Source organism: Saccopteryx bilineata, chromosome 3, assembly GCF_036850765.1.
Source record: "Saccopteryx bilineata isolate mSacBil1 chromosome 3, mSacBil1_pri_phased_curated, whole genome shotgun sequence".
Taxonomy (NCBI): domain Eukaryota; kingdom Metazoa; phylum Chordata; class Mammalia; order Chiroptera; family Emballonuridae; genus Saccopteryx; species Saccopteryx bilineata.
In genome coordinates, this window is record NC_089492.1 from 287,030,855 (window position 1) to 287,051,523 (window position 20,669).

The 20,669-nt window shown below is 45.0% G+C and overlaps 1 protein-coding gene across 1 annotated transcript in view; it reads right to left on the minus strand.

Moving 5' to 3' along the window:
* Nucleotides 1-19,262, minus strand: part of SLC25A33 (solute carrier family 25 member 33) — a 38,978-nt gene extending 19,716 nt beyond the window's left edge. The window contains exons 1-2 of the mRNA XM_066270522.1: nucleotides 18,980-19,262; nucleotides 1,591-1,770 (exon numbers count right to left, since the gene is read on the minus strand). Of these exons, the coding sequence (XP_066126619.1) occupies nucleotides 1,591-1,770; nucleotides 18,980-19,035 (236 nt within the window). The 5' untranslated portion in view covers nucleotides 19,036-19,262. The remainder of the gene's footprint in view (nucleotides 1-1,590; nucleotides 1,771-18,979) is intronic.
* Between the last annotated feature and the right edge of the window lie 1,407 nt (nucleotides 19,263-20,669).

The following is a 20,669-nucleotide window of genomic DNA, read 5'->3' on the forward strand; positions in this document are numbered from 1 at the left end:
TGACTTGGCCCCGCTGCCACCCACAGCTTTTGGGTGACAGAGTCCCAGTCACAGTGAATCTATATAACTCTGCCAGTCATGAGTTATTAGGCAAGCACATAAGAGGAAGTTCATTTTGGATATTAGTAAAGTTGGCAAATTACATGTCTCTGTCATTACGTCCAAAGCCCTTGATGTTCCTCAGAAAAATAGTGTCATTTGTCACTGACACTGCCCACACGTATAAAAAGGCAAACCAGGATGGCGATGCTTCATGGTCAGGCTTCCAGGAGCCCGTGAGGCTGTCCCTCTCCTTCCTGAGATGAGAGGGGCCTCCCATTTGTGTCCCATCTCCTGAGTCCATCCCTAACCCACTGCCTCAGGGCTTCCACTCCTATCCTCCAAGTTTAATCTGAAAAAACGGATCCTCCAGGGCTCTCAGGGGCCAGCCTCCTCCCCTGCTGGGCTTCTGATTCTCCCACTGGCGACCTTGCCCTCAGCAGCTGGTCTTACATCCAGTTTTGCTCAATAAGCTTGGATGCACCCTCACCCACGCATTTGGCATGGATGCCTGGGTGACGTGTAAGAAGGCTTTACAAACAAAACATACCTAAAAATAAATTAAGTGCTTTCCAACTCATTTTTCCTTATCTAAAATGTGACTGAACTCTGTCCAAAGTGCTATGTGTTGTGGTTATTCAGAGCATTTCCACTTACTCTATCTTTTTCTAACATTTCCCAGCCAAGCAATAACACCGATAAATAGCCATGCCTTTTTTAAAAAAAGTTTTTTATTTATTCACTTTTAGAGAGGAGAGACAGAGAGAGAAGGAGGGAAAAGCAGAAAGCATCAACTCCCATATATGCCTTAACCAGGCAAACCTAGGGTTTTGAAACGGCGACCTCAAGTGTTCCTATCAGGTGTAGTTAAATTCAACCATCATTCACTGAACATCTCTTTTAAAGCACAAGGGCCCGAGATATTGTCAAGAGTTCTTCTGAATTTCTGACTTTGCCTTAAGCATAGATACCAAAAGTCAGATTCAATTTGTGAATACTTAACTACTTCATAAGCGAATGAGACATTTTTAATGCAGTAAAAATAATAAATTAGGCAGGTAGTCTAGGAATGAAACAAAAATGTTACAAATCATTTTACTAAATGTATATTGAAACTTTTCTATAAGTGTAGAATTATTTCCAAATAAAAATTAAAACATTTTGTTTCCTGATTACTTCCTCTCAAAATATTTAAAACCCTTCTTGTGTGAAACTTAAAATTTTTAATTCCATTCTACCATCCCGTAGCTTCCTGCTAGCCCTCAAAAGAGTTTGGGCGGTAACACTCTGATACAACAATTCAAGTAGGAGTTCTTGGTTTGCGTTGTTAGGCTTGCCTAACTGTCCCTGGATGGTGACGACATGCACACTGGGTGCCTGCTGCCAAGGGAGCGAGGTCAGAGTTCAAAGGTATTGGTACAGAAACCTAATTCTTCAGTTTGGACAAAGGCTGTGCAAACAGAACATCCCATCCAATGGGCTTAATAAACGTTCTGTATTGAGAGTGGGGGCGGGGGTGTGGCAGGGGCCCAGAAGGGAGACTGAACTTACTTCAGAACCTGTAAAAGTCCAGGTGTCACTGATGTTGGTCTCACCATGCCAGCTCCACTAATGGTCCCCAGATGAACCTGAGGATAATAGACCGTCCGGAGAGCCAATCTCGAAGACTGCAGCCTCGTCTTAATGACTTCTAGTGGACAAGTGAAAATAGCACCAACCGTGCCCCCACACCTGCGAGAAGAGAAATCACGACAGGATCAGAAAAGCCATGCCATACCCTACACCAGGGGTCCCCAAACTACGGCCCGCGGGCTGCATGCGGCCCCCTGAGGCCATTTATCCGGCCCCAACCGCACTTCCGGAAGGGGCACCTCTTTCATTGGTGGTCAGTGAGAGGAACACATTGACCATCTCATTAGCCAAAAGCAGGCCCGTAGTTCCCATTGAAATACTGGTCAGTTTGTTGATTTAAATTTACTTGTTCTTTATTTTAAATATTGTATTTGTTCTCATTTTGTTTTTTTACTTTAAAATAAGATATGTGCAGTGTGCATAGGGATTTGTTCATAGTTTTTTTTATAGTCTGGCCCTCCAACGGTCTGAGGGACAGTGAACTGGCCCCCTGTGTAAAAAGTTTGGGGACCCCTGCCCTACACCAATGGTTCTCAAACTTTTTGAAGTCGGGGCACATTTAAAATCCTACAAATAATTGTAGGTGCACTCTATACAAATTTCTGAGAAATGTTATAATAATTAAGTCAAATATTAAAGAAAAAAAAACTCCAAGTGTGCTTTTATGGTAATTAAATGAAATAAATATGACAAAATTACATTTATTCTGACATTAGAAAACATTTTTGTTACATTTTTTGTTACGCTTTTTAGAATTTGTAAAAAAAAGAGGGGTTAAAGAATAAAAAAACGACAAAAAAGTTATCTTTTTATATATATAGATACATTCTTAGTAAGATTTAGTAAATTTGGCAGGTCCCTGTGCAAATATATTAAGTTTTTAATTCTTGTGTTTATGAGAAACATGAGCCTGATGTGTCCTAGCGATTTCTTCAATGTTTGGGCATATATTTGAAAGGCAAACTCTCATTTCCTCATCAATATATTGAAGAATTCCTCTCTTTTTACTCTTAATTGTGTTGAGTGCAGAAAACCCCCACCATACATACCATCTTAACTTTATACCAAAGGATAGAAGAAACTTGCCTCCAGTCTTTCCGGGGAACATGGGGGGTAGTGTAAACACCACAGCTTAACAGCCTTTTGCAACTTAATCAGGCAAGTGAGGTGGGGGGTTGTGCAGACTGTCAGCTTACAGCCAATTCCCCACACCTTTGTCCCCCAAATATCTAAACTCTAAAAACCCTGTTGGTTTTTTGGTCCCCAACAGGCACATATTTCTCTGGAATACCATAGGGCGCACCTGGAAATCTTCTAGGGCGCACACTTTTGAGAACCACTGCCCTACACAAACGAAACATGAGGTTTAACTTCTTTTTTTTTTTTTTTAATTTTTATTTATTTATTTTTATTTATTTATTTTTTATTTATTTATTCATTTTAGAGAGGAGAGAGAGAGAGAGTGAGAGAGAGAGGGAGAGAGAGAGAGAGAGAGAGAGAGAGAGAGAGAGAGACGGGGGGAGGAGCTGGAAGCATCAACTCCCATATGTGCCTTGACCAGGCAAGCCCAGGGTTCCGAACCAGCGACCTCAGCATTTCCAGGTTGACGCTTTTATCCACTGCGCCACCACAGGTCAAGCCTTAACTTCTTTTTATTGAAATATAAGAGGACCTATGTTCATTTCACAATCAGAACATATGGGGAAGTAAAAGAAAATTCTAGCTGAAATCCCAGCAGCGAAAGAGATAAATATTACTAACATGTCAGCACGTAGGGCTTTTCCTGCCTGGCTTTAGATCTCACCTCTCACCCCCAGTTCTCTAGACACTGTGAATGTCAACATACGCACTTACATCGTCGGTGATAGTTGTATATACTATGTCCTCTCCTGCAGCAATGTGTAATATTTTAACCAACTTCCTACTGTTAGACATTCATATCATTTCCAACTTCACTACCATGTTGCAATGAATTCTAGAAAAATGCATCATTTCACTCTCAAACAAAACAGTTATTCAGGTCATGCTACTATTTGAAAACCAATGTTTACTACCACAGACTTTATTAAAATCTAATTAACTTGGACTCCACTGAAAGTTTAGCTAAAGCTTACCTTAAATGACAAAGTCCTTGTGTTTCCCTCCTGAGGTCAGAACTAAGCATTTCATCCTGTGTTTTTATAGTTACACTGTCTTTCCAACTTAGGATCCCCTTTACACTCTTTTCATATCAAAATATTACCTGGTGTTAATTAACAATGTCACGTACTATCTAAAGCAGTGGTCCCCAACCCCCGGGCCGCGGACCAGTACCGGTCCGTGGGCCATTTGGTACCAGTCCGCAGAGAAAGAATAAATAACTTACATTATTTCTGTTTTATTTATATTTAAGTCTGAACAATGTTTTATTTTAAAAAAATGACCAGATTCCCTCTGTTACATCCGTCTAAGACTCACTCTTGACGCTTGTCTCAGTCACATGATACATTTATCTGTCCCATCCTAAAGGCCGGTCCGTGAAAATATTTTCTGACATTAAACCGGTGCGTGGCCCAAAAAAGGTTGGGGACCACTGATCTAAAGCCATCCCTCACCATCAGCAATGCAGGTGCAGCTCTGTTTTTGTTTTGTTTTGTTTTTATTTTATTTATTCATTTCAGAGGAGAGAGAGAGAGAAGGTAGGGAGGAGCAGGAAGCATCAACTCCCATATGTGCCTTGACCAGGCAAGCCCAGGGTTTCAAACCAGCGACCTCAGCGTTCCAGGTCAAGGTTTTATCCACTGCGCCACCACAGGTCAGGCAGCAGGTGCAGCTCTTTGGAAAACAACATAGGCTCAGCACTGGTGCCTTACCCATCTCCGTAACCCCGGCCTCAGGACTCCCAAGTTCATAAACAGTATTTTATAAGCCAAGGAAGTTTCAAGGAGAGTGTTTTTTAAAAATTTTTTTTTTTTGTATTTTTCTGAAGCTGGAAACGGGGAGAGACAGTCAGACAGACTCCCGCATGCGCCTGACCGGGATCCACCCGGCACGCCCACCAGGGGCTACGCTCTGCCCACCAGGGGGTGATGCTCTGCCCCTCCGGGGGCGTTGCTCTGCCGCGACCAGAGCCACTCTAGCGCCTGGGGCAGAGGCCAAGGGGCCATCCCCAGCGCCCGGGCCATCTTTGCTCCAATGGAGCCTTGGCTGCAGGAGGGGAAGAGAGAGACAGAGAGGAAGGAGGGGGTGGGGGGTGGAGAAGCAAATGGGCACTTCTCCTATGTGCCCTGGCCGGGAATTGAACCCGGGTCCCCCGCACGCCAGGCCGACGCTCTACCGCTGAGCCAACTGGCCAGGGCCGTCTTTTTAAATTTTTTAAAGTTGATTTTAGAGTGAGAAGGAGGGAGGGAGGGAGGGAGGGAGAGAAGGAGGGAGGGAGACAGACAGAAAGAGAGAGAGAGAGAGAGAGAGAGAGATATCAATTTGTTGTTCCATTTATTTATACCTTCACTGGTAGATTCTCATAGGTGCCCTGACCAGGGATTAAACCAGCAACCTTGGCATGTCGGGACGATGCTCTAACTAACTGAGCTACATGACCAGGGCTTCAAGGACAGTGTCATTTAAGGGATCTAAATGTTTGAAGATAGTACTTACTGTCTGCCTGCTACAGGTGGCTATTCCAGAAGCACTCAGCTAGGGTACAGTTGTACCGGGCACACAACAGGTGGCTCACTAAAATGACACAGCACCAGCATCTCTGACTGGGAAAAGCAAGGACAGGAGGCGGGAAAGCCAGCCCTGGCTCACCGAATACTAAGGTCCCTTCCTTAGTATTGGTGCCAGAGATGCGGAAGCAAGCCCAGCACCTAGCGCAGAGCCTGAGGAAGGAATGGAGTGGAACCCTGTGCAGCATTTTAAAATCAGGAGCCTAGCCTGACCAGGTGGTGGCGCAGTGGATAGAGTGTCGGACTAGGATGTGGAGGACCCAGGTTCGAGACCCCGAGGTCGCCAGCTTGAGCGTGGGCTCATCTGGTTTGAGCAAAAGCTCACCAGCTTGGACCCAAGTTCGCTGGCTCGAGCAAGGGGTTACTTGGTCTGCTGAAGGCCCACGGTCAAGGCACATATGAGAAAGCAATCAATGAACAACTAAGGTGTCACAATGAAAAAACTGATGATTGATGCTTCTCATCTCTCCGTTCCTGTCTGTCTGTCCCTAGCTATCCCTCTCTCTGATTCTCTCTCTGTCCCTGTAAAAAAAAAAAAAAAAAAGTCAGGAGTCTGTAGTTCCACACAGCAAGTCAAATCCTGGTAACTGAGAGCTGGAAACATTGGTTCCAATATAAGCATTCCTAACCACTGAATGAAAGGCTATCTCATGACAAGCATCCACTCCTCCAGCAATCTCATTCACCCCAAAGGATCTCAATGGCAGAGGAAGAGAATAAAATGTACAGACTAGGGTAGGGGAGGAAGAAAAAGTCCTTTTGGGGCTATTTAGGTAAACCTGTTTTAAAACCATTACAATAATATACCCTAAATTAAGCTGTTTATCTACACAATGTTTTCTGAACTGGGTGTCAAAGCCCATCGACCACAAAAGCAAGGCAGGGGATTGGTTAGAATGGGGTGGGAGGCCAGGAGGCCGGGAGGCCAGCAGGAAGGTGAATGCAAGGCCCGCTTTTAACCTTCAGGGATTCTGGGGTGATATTACTCTTATGTTAGGGTCTCAAGGAGGTTATAGACTGTACTTTCTCAAAGTCACAAAGCAGTTAAGTGTCTAAACTGAAACCCAAACCCAGACCCCCTGTCTTCAAAGCCCGTGTTTGGCCCACTGGACTCGGGTGTCCTCTTTGGGAGTATTACGGGAAAGACGGGCATTCATGTACACTGTTTTCACTCACATGAGAAATGGAAAAATGTTGATCAGACAAGCTGGACTTTAAAACTCTAATCCAGGGGTCCCCAAACTACGGCCCGCGGGCCACATGCGGCCCCCTGAGGCCATTTATCCAGCCCCACCGCACTTCCGGAAGGGGCACCTCTTTCATTGGTGGTCAGTGAGAGGAACACATTGACCATCTCATTAGCCAAAAGCAGGCCCGTAGTTCCCATTGAAATACTGGTCAGTTTGTTGATTTAAATTTACTTGTTCTTTATTTTAAATATTGTATTTGTTCCCGTTTTGTTTTTTTACTTTAAAATAAGATATGTGCAGTGTGCATAGGGATTTGTTCATAGTTTTTTTTATAGTCCGGCCCTCCAATGGTTTGAGGGACAGTGAACTGGCCCCCTGTGTAAAAAGTTTGGGGATCCCTGCTCTAATCTGTCCTTTTGTATCAATAAAAAAATTGTGAGCCTAACTGAATGCTGTCCTAACTGAATGGCTCTAAGCATTAGAATGTTTCTAAAGAAAACAGAACCTAAAGAGAAGTGTTTAAAAAAAGAAGAAAAGATAACTTCCTAATTACAATAGTACCTTGAAATACAAATTTAATTCGTTCTGTAACCGAGCTCGTAAGTCAGTCAACTTGTATATCAAACTGCCAATACTGGACCTGTGCGCCAACATGCCAATTAGCGGTAGCTTTCCGAATCATGACTCGTATCTTGGAATTTCACTCAGATTTCAAACAAAATATGGACCGAGTAGCAGCTCATATCTTAAAAAATTAATGGTGGTCTGTTCGTATCTCAAGGTACCACTGTATGTCTATTTATACAAAATAACTACTCATATCTATTACTATAGCTATGTGCTTTAAAAGTATAATATTTTAAAACATTCAAAAACTGACATGTTACAGAGTAAGATAAAGAAATAGCTGAAATCTATTTATGTTCAATAACATGACTCCATATCACTGAACAAACAAACAAACCCAGAGCTTCTGGGTAAATTCTTTCATCAGAAAGTCAACAAGTTCAAATATGACACAGGTCAACCACTTCTGTCTTGTCTGGTGAGGTTGCACACCACCCCAGGGACGCCTGCACACCATCTACCCTGAAGTCAGAACATTGCCTGTGGCCACCCATACAAAACACAACCAGGGGGCCCACAACCAGACTATCTTGTCCCCAGTCAGTTGCATCCTTTATCTGGCCAACTGTCATCAAAAATCTGTGCTACTGGCCCTGGCCGGTTGGCTCAGTGGTAGAGCGTTGGCCTGGCGTGCGGAAGTCCTGGGTTCGATTCCCGGCCAGGGCACACAGGAGAGGCACCCATCTGCTTCTCCACCCCTCCCCCTCTCCTTCCTCTCTGTCTCTCTCTTCCCCTCCCGCAGCCGAGGCTCCATTGGAGCAAAAGATGGCCCGGGCACTGGGGATGGCTCCTTGGCCTCTGCCCCAGGCGCTAGAGTGGCTCTGGTCGCAACAGAGCGATGCCCTGGATGGGCAGAGCATCGCCCCCTGGTGGGCGTGCCGGGTGGATCCCGGTCGGTCGGGCGCATGCAGGAGTCTGTCTGACTGCTTCCCCGTTTCCAGCTTCAGAAAAATGCAAAAAAAAAAAAAAAAAATCTGTGCTACTGATCAAAGGATGACCTTCAGGACAGTGTGCTTGCTTAACATGGCAAATGTCCTACTATCAATGAGCTGAACTCTTTGAGGATGGTTAGCCACACTTACTACACAGTCACTCTGTTTACCTGTTGCACACAGCGCCCACGGCAGGAGGGGATGGTGGTGGTGAACAGGCCCTGCTTGGTCTTCGATACTACTTACAGGGGACAAACTAAGGCACCATAAATAATATTACTACTCAGAAGCAAATCCCAGATGAAAAAGTGTTCAAAAGATATTTGAAATCATTAAGCTGTGGTGGATACACATTCACACTCTTTTTTTTTACAGAAAGTCAAAGAGGGATAGATAGAGACAGACAGGAATGCAGAGAGATGAGAAGCATCAATCTTCAGTTTTTCGTTGTGGCACTTTAGTTGTTCAGACCGAGTCACCCCTTGCTCAAGCCAGGGACCTTGGGGTCTCGAACCTGGGTCCTCTGCATCCCAGTCCAACACTATCCACTGTGCCACCACCTGGTCAGGCCACATTCACACTTTTAATTAGAAGAAAACAGGTTCTGATATTAAACTGAAATGTCCAAAGAAAAGTCTTCCTGAAACTTAAAACATCTCATAGCAGAATTTTAAAAGTATCTTTCAGCTTAACTTCTTTTTTCTTCTTCATGGGCCAACACATCCAAGACATTCATCAGTCTGAGAAGATAAATGAATCAAAATAATGACTTCTCCAGACTAGCTTTCCCAATTTTTCTAAAAGTATTTCAAGGTCATGTTGGGTCCAGAGTACTTAAGAGTACAACAAATGACATTCTTTGTAGAAGAGTTCCTGTCAATTCTCAACTGAGACAAAGAAGACCTTCAATGTCAGTCTGGCTCCCAACCTTGGTCAACTAGCTCGGACAAAGTTCCATTCACTGCAACTCCGCAGAATTTATCAGCAGAATTTTTCCAGTCTCAATTCAGAAAGGGTGGAGGTATCAGCACTGCTGGCAGGCCCTCTGATCACCGCTTCTTAACCATGCTCCTCTGAACACCCCCCTTTCGTACCAATGACTCACAGGAAGGTTCCACTACTTTCTGGTAACTTTCAACTTTTTAAATACAGTGCCATCTAAAACTTTAAAGCCACGCCCAGCTAGACACGTGGCTTAAGGAGATGTGGCCTGCCCTTTTCTCTCATCTCTCCTACCTTTTAGGGGCCCCTGGGCGTGAGGACAGGGAGCTGCGGTCTTCTGTCAATGGCCTCAGTCTGGCTGTGGGCCCCCCAGTTGTGTTTTGTATGGGTGGCCACAGGCAATGTTCTGACTTCAGGGTAGATGGTGTGCAGGTGTCCCTGGGGTGGTGTGTAACCTCACCAAGAGCCCCAACACTGGGAACCCCCATGTCGATCCCACCAGTAGTCCTTCCCCCAATCTCCTTTCAGCCCTACTTGGTCTGGGAAACCTGTGAACAGTGCTAGATGCCCTTCCTTCCTCTGGTCCCCATGCTCCTTGACATCAAGCCAATGGGGTTCACTAGTATTCTTTCCAATGCCCGCCATGATGTGACAAGACTGGCACTGTGCAGGAAGTCACCCCCCCCCCCCCAATGTCCTTACCCTGCTGTCATGGGCTGATGCAGCAGCCTCCCACCTCCAGGAAGCCTCTGGCCACAGATCAAGTGACCCATCGCTCAGCCTCAGCAGCTCCCTCCCTGGAAGCACGGAGCCCAGACTGTTAGGTAGGCAGGCAGGTAGGTAGGTAGACAGAGGTGGGCAGGGATAGGCAAAGGGGGGAGGGGAGGAATTGCCCCCCCGCATTCGTGCACATCTGCAGGGTCTAGAATCTTTAAGCTGGAACAGGCCTCAGCACACCCAGACTGGTGGTCGCCAGTTCCCTGATGCAGTATCAGCCACACAGCACCCTAACAAAGACAGAAAAACAACAGGGAGAAGCGAGGAAAAAATAAAATAAAAAGGAAAAAAAAAAAAAAAACACGGGACCAGGAAAGTCCAAAAAATAAAAGCCCATAAATATCTAAGTTCTGTAACTGATTGAGACACGTGTTTTCGGGAGTGAGTGGCCCACCCAGACCTTTCTGAGTGTGTTCCTGCAGGGTCAATAAATCCTTGCTTTACTTGCTGCACTTTGTCTCCTGACTGAATTCTCTCTCAAGAACACAAGAAGCAAGGTCTTGTCGCCCTCCCTGTAACAAGACTACGAGGGGCTGGGGAAAGGGAAGGAGATAGTGATAGGAAAAGCCTCTCTCAACACCTCACTTGCCAGGGTTGACAACTATAGCCTCCCTGCCTGAATATTCGGTTTAGGGGGGGAGGGCGGAATGGCTGGTGGCAGTCGGGCAGGTCCCGCCCCCTTTTCCACGTCTCAGAGCGTGATTCTCTGGGTTCAGTTCAGGGCCCTGGGAGCCAATGCTCAGTCAACAGGAAAAGTCACATTCAACATCTAGTTACATGATGACACAGTCCTGGCATGAGGAAACAACTGATTCTGATGAGATATCAACATTTTAGACCACTAATACTCAAAGTGGGGGACTTTATGAGGCATGCGCAATGATCTACAGACATACAGGAAGAAAACAGTACACAGAATAAAATTTTATTCTATTAATCATTGTACTCTATACCATTATTCTGTGTATGTTTTCTAATATGCCTAAATTAATAAAGTAATATAAATATACAGGGGGATATGCACAAACAGTTTAATCATAGGGCTGTGTGATCCGAGTTTGAAGACCACTCTTCTAGACTAGTGGTTCTCAGCTGGGACAATTTTGCCCCACTCTGTGACATCTGGCAATGTCTGGAGACATTTTTGGTTGTTGACATGGGGGGGTACTAGCATGGAGTGGGTAGTAGGGAGGTTGCTAAACACCCTACAATTCACAGGACAGCCTGCTCCATCCCAAGCAAATAATCATCTGGCAGAGGTTGAGAAACCCTGTTCTAGAGCAATAGAATGGTCAGTACATTTGAAGGCACTAAACCAAAGTAAAAGCCACTGCTGCTTGTCTCCTCAGCATCCAGACCCTCTTCCTGTCTTAGCAAGAGCCCAGATTTCTTAAGCCATACAGTTTGGATACAACTGAACCCATTTCTAGGTTTGCCCGTCTCAGCAATGGGTACACGATTCAGCCCAAACAGCCTATGTCCCTGGGAGCAATGAATGCTTTAGAGATGAGTGCATGTCCAGGTTGGTCTGAGCAGAGTTAAGCTCCAGACTTGCCCTATGGTGAAGAAATAAGGGGAGCTGCTGTAAGCTAACGTGTGTTTATTTATTTATTTATTATATATTTATTTATTTATTTTTACAGAGACAGTGAGTCAGAGAGAGGGATAGACAGGGACAGACAGATAGGAATGGAGAGACATGAGAAGCATCAATCATTAGTTTTTCGTTGCGCGCTGCAACACCTTAGTTGTTCATTGATTGCTTTCTCATATGTGCCTTGACCACAGGCCTTTAGCAGACCGAGTAACACCTTGCTGGAGCCAGTGACCTTAGGTTCAAGCTGGTGGGCTTTTTGCTCAAACCAGATGAGCCCGCGCTCAAGCTGGAGACCTCGGGGTCTCGAACCTGGGTCCTCTGCATCCCAGTCCGACACTGTCCACTGCGCCACCGCCTGGTCAGGCAAGCCAAGGTGTTTATGCAGCGACCAGCCCTGGAACCAAGCAGGTAGCTCTAGAAAGCAGAGCAGTCACTGAGGTTCCATAGTGACACTGTGGAGCTATTACGTACCGTATTTCCCCATGTATAAGATGCAAATTTTGGAAAAAACGGTCTAAAAACTGGGTGCATCTTATACAGTGGTTATAGATTTTTTTACTTGCATTTCCCGCTTTTTCACATGGATGAGGAGTTGCATGAATTTCATGATGAATAACAGTTGAATTCAATAACTTTATGTAATATATATTTTTCCAAATTTCTGGCCCCCAAATTAAGGTTTGTCTTATACACGGGGAAATATGGTAAGTCCTCAGGAATGCCTCATTTTCTCTAGAATTCAGGTGTATGTGCCAATAATGAAACCAGTTGGAACTGAATTTTTTATTTACAGCAGGAAGCCTCCTAAATGAACCTAGTCAAAAAAACCCAAATGCTCACATTCAAGCTTTTCAAGAAAGCTCTTAAAGGGTTTTACTCTTAATCTTCCAAAAAAAAAACAGGACTTGTGTTTCTCGTAGACTAGCTTTCAAAGAGCTATGAGGCAACTCTATGGATGTTGATTTAATTTGCCCCTAAGGTAATACTGCTCTAGTCACTGATGCCAAAGTACAGAGGAAATTCTCTGGGATATTATTCCATTCAGCAAATCTATTCAGAGGGTTTGAACAGAGTGGCAGAAAGAAAGGAGCGGTTAAATTACTTGTCTTTTACAGACACAGATAAAAGTAAAAAAAAAAAGAAAAAAAATTACTTGTCTCAGAGTGGTCACAACAGACAGTTACCCTCTGAAATCTATACGCCTAATTTTCTAAAAAATTACCTGGATTTTTCTGTGCATTTTTTCTTTTACTATTTGTTATTTTTCCATAAAAACATCCTTCTCCCCATTCACTCTGTCTCTCTGCCCAGAACTGAAGTCTTGTGTTTATTTCATAAAGATATATTTAACCATTTATCTACTGACCCACATGGGCCTGGCTTGATTTTTACCCCTGTGGCTTAGGCTCCTCTCCTCCAGTTTCTAGCAGAACAAAGCTAGATAGACAATCACTACTTGTGTGTGTGTACATATACATACATATATACATACGTATCTTTATGTGATAAGAGATATAAAAATTTCTAACTAAGCACACAAAGTTTTACTTTTTAGTATATGCACTGCTGAGGCGAGCACGCATTTCTACCTTCTGAGTTTTCTTTTCTTTTTTTAGTCTTCAGAGGCTGTTTAATTTTTTAAATTAAATTTATTGGGGTGATACTGGTTAAGAAAATTATACAGGTTTCAGGAAGACTATTCCACAACACCTGTACACTGTTGTTATTCACCACCCTAAGGCAAGTCTCCTTCTATCACCATTTATCCCCCATACTGTCTTCCACGCCTCCCTTAACTGACTTTCAAGGAACCAGTACCATTTTAAACTCAATGTTTCCATCAAGAATCTGTTTTCTACACATACACTGACTCCTTTTAGGCACTACAGCCAAGACCAATATGCTCTTTATTATAATCGCCACCCAATTGAGAGTAAACTGGTTTCCAGACTCAGAGCTTTTACACAACCTTAATACAGATTCTACTGATAAGGGACTCTACCAAACACCCTGTGCCCCTTTTTCATCTACTCGCTCTACAATCCCTCCCTGAAAAACACTCTTCAGATAGAATTTTCTGGCATAAGGCTTTGAAGATTTTGATTATGCAAATTCTATATTCACTCAGTCAAAGCAAAATGCATAATTTTTGATGCAACTAACTAGCCTTTAGATGCTATTTCCTGTCCTCTATCTCACTTAGAAAGAAAATTTAAAATAGCACTGGGAATGTATAAAAAAACTATAGTACTTTCTGAATCTGAACAGAATGATTATCTTTCACATATACACAAATCCAAAGTAATGCAGTTTCAGCAAATCTTAATATAGAACCATGTTCATAATTCACAAATTATCAAAGTACTGCTTCTCTCTTTTTTTAAAATTTAATTATTGTTATTCTTTTTTTTTTTTTTTTTTTTTTGTATTTTTCCGAAGCTGGCAACGGGGAGGCAGTCAGACAGACTCCCGCATGCGCCCGACCGGGATCCACCCGGCATGCCCATCAGTGAGCGATGCTCTGCCCATCTTGGGGCGTCGCTCTGCCGCAATCAGAGCCATTCCAGCACCTGAGGCAGAGGCCACAGAGCCATCCCCCAGCGCCGTGGGCAAACTTTGCTCCAGTGGAGCTTTGGCTTCGGGAGGGGAAGAGAGAGACTGAGAGGAAGGAGAGGGGGAGGGGTGGAGAAGCAGATGGGTGCTTCTCCTGTGTGCCCTGGCTGTGTGCCCTGGCAGGGAATCGAACCCGGGACTCCTGCATGCCAGGCCGACGCTCTACCACTGAGCCAACCGGGCAGGGCAGTACTGCTTCTCTTAACAAGCCACATATATCTATACTCCCAGGCATGACACACAATATCCTTTTATTCACTTAGTTAATCATTCAACAAGTGCCGATTAAGTATCTATAACATGTATTTGGGATGTACCAGTGAAGAAAACAGACATGGGAAACGCTCATGAAGCTTAAATTCTAGCAGGAATCTTCCATCTACACCATACAGTTTTTGAAAGTGTTTGTGGTCCTGGCTGGTTGACTCAGCAGTAGAGAGTAGGCCCGGCATGTGGAAGTCCTGGGTTTGATTCCCAGTCAGAGCACACATCTGCTACTCTACCCCTCCCCCTTTACATTTTCTCCCTCTCCTTCAGCCATGGCTTGAATGGTTCAAGGAAAAGTTGGCCCTGGGCACCAAGGATGACTCCATGGCCTCCTCTCAGGCGCTGAAATAGCTTGATTGCCAAGCAATGGAGCAGCAGTCCCAGATAGGCAGAGCATAACCCCAGTAGAGGGCTTGCCAGGATCCTAGTTGGGGCGCCTGCAGGAGTCTGTCTCTCTGCCTCCCCGCCTCCCACTTAATAAAAAAGAAAGAATTTGCTATATATATGCTATACACACACACACACACACACACACACACACGAAATATACTGGATAAAGTCAATTTATATTGTCAGTATACTTTTACATAAGCCTTGTGTAAACTATTATGTGCACATTATATTCGTCTGATCAAAATTTCTTTAAGCAGTTGAAATGTTTTGTATCTTCTCTACATTGTCACCCTAGAAATATACTAACATGTACCTAACAGTTCAAAAGTAACCATTAGTTGATACAGATTAAATTTATAGGGAAAAGCACAGTACAGGAGTACACCAGGTGACAGCTATCCATGAATGGGAGGGAATACTGAATTTTGAAAATATCTAAGATCACATATTTTAAAAACTTAAAGACATACCATAATCCCTTTAAGATAGATTTTAAAGACTATATAAGTATATTTGATAACAAAAGAAAAAAATCATGCCATAAAATTAAAACCCAAAGCATATAATCCAGACCATTAATCTCTAACTCTAAAGACAGCTTAGTCTATTTCAGGTGCCGAGCACATCCCCTAAATCGCACCTGTTACGTCACTGCCTGCTCAGCACGGGAAGGACATCACTAACACTACACGGGCAACCAGAGCCTCCAAGTCACTGGGCAGGGAAAATTAAAGATATTTTTTCTCCACAGACATAAGGCCTAGACCAGAAGGGCCACTTCAGAGGGTCTCCATGTTTCTCTTAATGAGATGAGTTAAACGTTAGCAAAGGAATAACAGGTTTTGTTAAGTAGAAACAATAAAACCTGTGAGTACATTCTGTGTGCTTTTTAAATTTTTGTGTTTATTTAAGCCAAACTCATGACATGCCAGGAAGCAAGATCTCAAACGCTCAGGTACATTTTGTGTTTTGACAAATACTACCCAGACTTTGAGATAGGAGGAAAGAAAGCAGAAAACAGCAAGATCTCTCAAGCTACTAAAAGTCACCATCAAGTGAATGAGGTTCACTCACACCGAAGTCACCCACCAGAGGAGATGGTTTATAAATGTGCTAACCAGCAGCCTTAAAAATGTGTTTTGACTCAGCAAATTGTACTTCTGATGGCTTATCCTAAAGCAATAATCAGAGAACTACACATGCACATATAAGGACGTCCAGCTATTTATATTGGCAAAAAAACAGCGAGGAGATTAGAAATTATGTAATCAGAAGATGTTAGGTTAGCCCTCTCATAAATTACTATGACATCCTCACTGAACTCCTTCAGTCCAGCTTGAAAACTGTTTGTCTCCTTCACTGCAACCACTACATGGTGAGGCTCCATACAGGTACATACAAAGATCTCACTACCATGCTGCCATTAGAACATAATATATCACAAGGAAGAAAGCAATTTTAAAAATATGAGCCTATTTTAAAATTAACTACAGAATTACATTTGTTACATATATACATGAACAGGACCTTTTTCTAAAGTGCTTATTTCTAGGTGTTGGTCTGTGGGTGGCTTTTCTTCCACTTTGTTTCCTTCTTAAGGGCAACACTGTATTAAAAGATGATTTACAGCTTAACATAGGACTATTTTCACCTCTGCAAAGAACCCAAGAAACCGTCTTTTTTTTTTTTTTTCTTTTCCATTTTTCTGAAGCTGGAAACAGGGAGAGACAGTCAGACAGACTCCCGCATGCGCCCGACCGGGATCCACCCGGCACGCCCACCAGGGGCGATGCTCTGCCCACCAGGGGGCGATGCTCTGCCCATCCTGGGTGTCGCCATGTTGCGACCAGAGCCACTCTAGCGCCTGGGGCAGAGGCCACAGAGCCATCCCCAGCGCCCGGGCCATCTTTGCTCCAATGGAGCCTTGGCTGCGGGAGGGGAAGAGAGAGACAGAGAGGAAAGCGCAGCGGAGGGATGGAGAAGCAAATGGGCGCTTCTCCTGTGTGCCCTGGCCGGGAATCGAACCCGGGTCCTCCGCACGCTAGGCCGACGCTCTACCGCTGAGCCAACCGGCCAGGGCCAAGAAACCGTCTTTTTTTAAAAAAAAATTAAATCTAAAGACTATTGAGTTGCTCTGAGTATTCATTTTTAATTTTTCATAAGTCTGTGATAACTGATACAATATTTATTCAACATCATTAATCAGTGATGGCATTAAACTTGTTAGATAGGAGTTTCCAATGACTATTCCATAAACAGGAGACGTGACGTTTAAACAGCAGAGGCTGACCTCTTTTTAAAGGAAGTGAAATTAAATTAGTTCTTTTGAAAAGATGCCAGTTTAACAAGGAAACTAGTTACTTAGAGAAAAGCAGCATGTCACCCACTGGACCAGGCAGGGGCACTGGGTTGACTGATTTTAGCTCTATGATATACCCATTCGACACGGAGCTCCTATAACATACTTCTTTAAAAGAAATGAAAGTAATATAATTTAGGCTAGTGGAAAAAATTCAAAATCCATTTAGTTACTCTGAAAGCATCCTTTCAGAAGATTTATTTTCTTTCTTGAATATCTGCAAGTAATCCTCAAATGCTGCTAATGAAGGAACTGAAACCTGTTAAATTCAGGGCTTCGGGCACTACCCTAATGAACTCTCTACATTTTAATCAGTCCCAGGGAGCTGGGCCGGCTGTTTTCCCCTGTCACAAGGCTGGTGCTCCCGCGGGAGAATGAGCAGCCAGAGGGCACTGTGAAGGGCGTGTAAGGAGATTCATCAAGACAGGGCAATCCATTCCACAGCAAGCCTCACAGAAGCGGCAACAACAGGGCGGGTACCTTGCCCCAGTATGAAATACAAAAGAATTTTTTAAAAGACCACCTCACTGAAAACAACAAATCAAAATCAATAGAAAAAAAAAAGATCCTTCATGGCTTGAAAAGTGGTGCTAATAATATGGCCAACTCATTTAAAATTCCCCAGAATGGTAAATTAATACAGTCATAATTTAGGAAGTGCCCCCCCCCCCCAAACTCTCTCTCAAAGTTGAAATATCACGGGGAGATGAAATGAAAGCATGAGAAGGAATGACAAGGAAGAGATGAATGAGAACTTCTTTGTATCTACAACCAACCAACATTTTTTGGCTGGAAAAACAAAAACTGCTTGAGCACCTATAGTTAAAAGTACATAGAGCTCAGAACCCTATCACCATTGTTATTTTCACAGGTAAATTCTCAATCACGAGTCATCTGTAACAAGAAACATAACTAGGCAACAGTCTATCTATCTTAGCTGCAACTATATAAAATACTCAAAATAAGATGACAACCCAGAATAAATTCTATTTTATGCAGAATGTCCTACACTTAAAAAACTGCTGTGGCAGGCCTGTGAGGTCCTCCAATGACTCCAAACATCTGGAAGACTCCAAAAGAACCCAAAGCTACTGGCTGTATTAGAAGGAAAAAAAAATTACTAATACTCAAAAACATTATCTGAAGAAACAAAAACGTCAGCTTCCTTCTTAACCTTGTTACCACTCAACCTCCATAAAAACGCGTTGTCTCCATTGTAAAATGTCAGGAGCACAATGATCAAACGAATGCAGCTCTCCAAACAGAAATCATCTTACCTTCCTCGCGTCTCCCATCAGGAAAGAAGCCTTTTTCAACACGTCTTCCTGACCTAACTTTCTCCCGGGGTCCCCCAACAGCTCTCGCACAGGTTGCTGGCTGGCATCACGGTTCACCAGTACGTGCCAGGCCCCTGCGGATACCCAACACCTGCAGCCCTAGACTGTCTGAACAAGGCCCTGCGCTACCCCGAGGAACTCCTGGGCCAAGCCGAGCATCATTACACCGCCCAGGTCCTGGGGGGGGGGGGGGGGGGAGGAGGAATCCAGGCAGAGGGACTGTTAGGGCAGCGTGGCCAGGGTGGCTGGCAGGGAGGACGCAGGGCGGCCGAGCCACAGTGGTCAGGCAGGACCGACCCCGAGTGACAGTCGTCACACCAGTCTGTAATTGTCTAAAAGGAATAAAAGCTGGAGACGCCGCGTCGAAGGGGGTGGGCGTGGGGGCGCGGCCGGCTCGGGGTGAAACCACCCCCGGGGGATGCGGACCCGGGAGGGGAAAAGGCTGGAGCCTTCCGGGCCCCATAACCGCCCCGACGCCGGGACGTGGAGAGGGCCGGTAGCCGGCCAGGGCACACCAAGGGCGCGGGGCGGACCGAGAGAGCCGCGGGGTCGGGCCGGGACGCTCACCCGCCGGCGAAGAGGTGCAGCAGCGTGTTCTCCTTCTGCTGAGTACCGGTCGCCATGGTCGCGCCGGTTCCGCGGCCCGCCGCCGCCGATGGTGCCGCCGGCGCGAGGCGGCTGGAAGGATGAACCAGGTGGCCTGCTCCGCTTGCCCGGCGGCTCTCAGAAGTCCGCTGGCGCCGCCTCCATGCACGCGCCCCCGAACGACCCACTCACTCGGCCCCGCGCCCTCCGCGGCGTGGCCGCCGGCCCTTCACCGGCCTCTGCGGCGACAGACTAGCGTCCAGTAGAACCCTACCGCGAGGCCGTCACGTGGCGGAGGCTGGGCCGAGACGTCACGCGGCGGCGCGCGCTGGGATCGGTGAACGACGGGGGGGTGTGGCCCCGGGTCTGCACTACCATTGGTTTATAAGTGGACGTGGGCGGGGCGACGGGCAGGGTGCAACCCCGAGAGACGCACTGGGCGGGGCCAGCCTTGGCCCAGGCTTGTGCAGTGAGAAGCCGTAGAGGCAGCCTGGTATCTGCTCAGGTTGAGAAGCTAGGCTTGGCAAAGTCTGGAGACACCCTGGCCTTTTTACGTTTTTACTGTATTTTTTAACTTTACTTCGTAATACTTACGACATGCAAAAATGACATCTCACAGCTCTGTACTCACCATCCAGTCATCCAGTTTAGGGAAAATACATGATCAAAAGAGCCTAAAATCCCCAGTGTACCCCTAATAGCATTTTGCATATTTTTTATTTTTCTAGAAATCGCATGATATGCTGCAAAAACGCTTTTTGGTCTATCTTTTCTGATCATCTTCAGCCAAGGCTACTGAGTTCTAAGCTTCTAGATCCAAGCTGCTTCTCTACTCGTATGTCCTTGGGTCCCTATCAAACTCAGCCTGGCATCTTCTCACCTCCAGGTCTCCACAAGCAGGCCTTCCCTGTCTACCGTTGCAGCATACCTATCACATGTCTCCATTTAATTTCCTCTTACACGTTTCTGCAGTTACTTTGTTGATCGATTCGTGTAAGTGCCAGCTTCAGGAGTATAGGGACCTTGTTTCATTTGTTCACAGTTGTTTCTGACAAAGGTATCTGTGGTTAGTAATGCCCAAGAAATTAATTAATACATGTCCCTAACTGACTTCATCATTCCATTCTTCACCTCCCCTGAACCGGTCTGCCTCCTTTATTTCCTGTCCTAGAAATATGATGACACCACCATCTGCACAGCCACCAATGCCAGACACTCCCCTGTTACCTTGAACACCTCCCCCTCTCTCTGCCTCTCTTCCAACAGTCCACCCCTCACCTGGCACCTCTATCTCCTGACATTCTGCCAAAGCCATCCCCTTCTCTGCAATCCTCCCACTACTACTACGGTTTCCTGTTCAAGCAATACATTGACCAGACCAAGCTGCTAGATGGCCTGTGTGTAAACACAAAGAGAGCGTAAGGAGAAGGGGAATTGTGTGCAAACACAGAAGCTGGGGATTTGATTGCTGGGACTCTTTAAAAAACAACTCTTGGGAGCAGTCATCCAAAATGCAAATACCGTGAGTACTCTACATTAAAACCATTTACTCCTGGTCCTAGAAAGGGGGTAAGCTACACTAGCGCTCCACTTATGGGGGAAAGGAAGGAAAAGAAGAAGGCAGGCAGGAAGAAAAAGTGTTTATGATGCTTCCAGGAGCTCGAAAATCCCT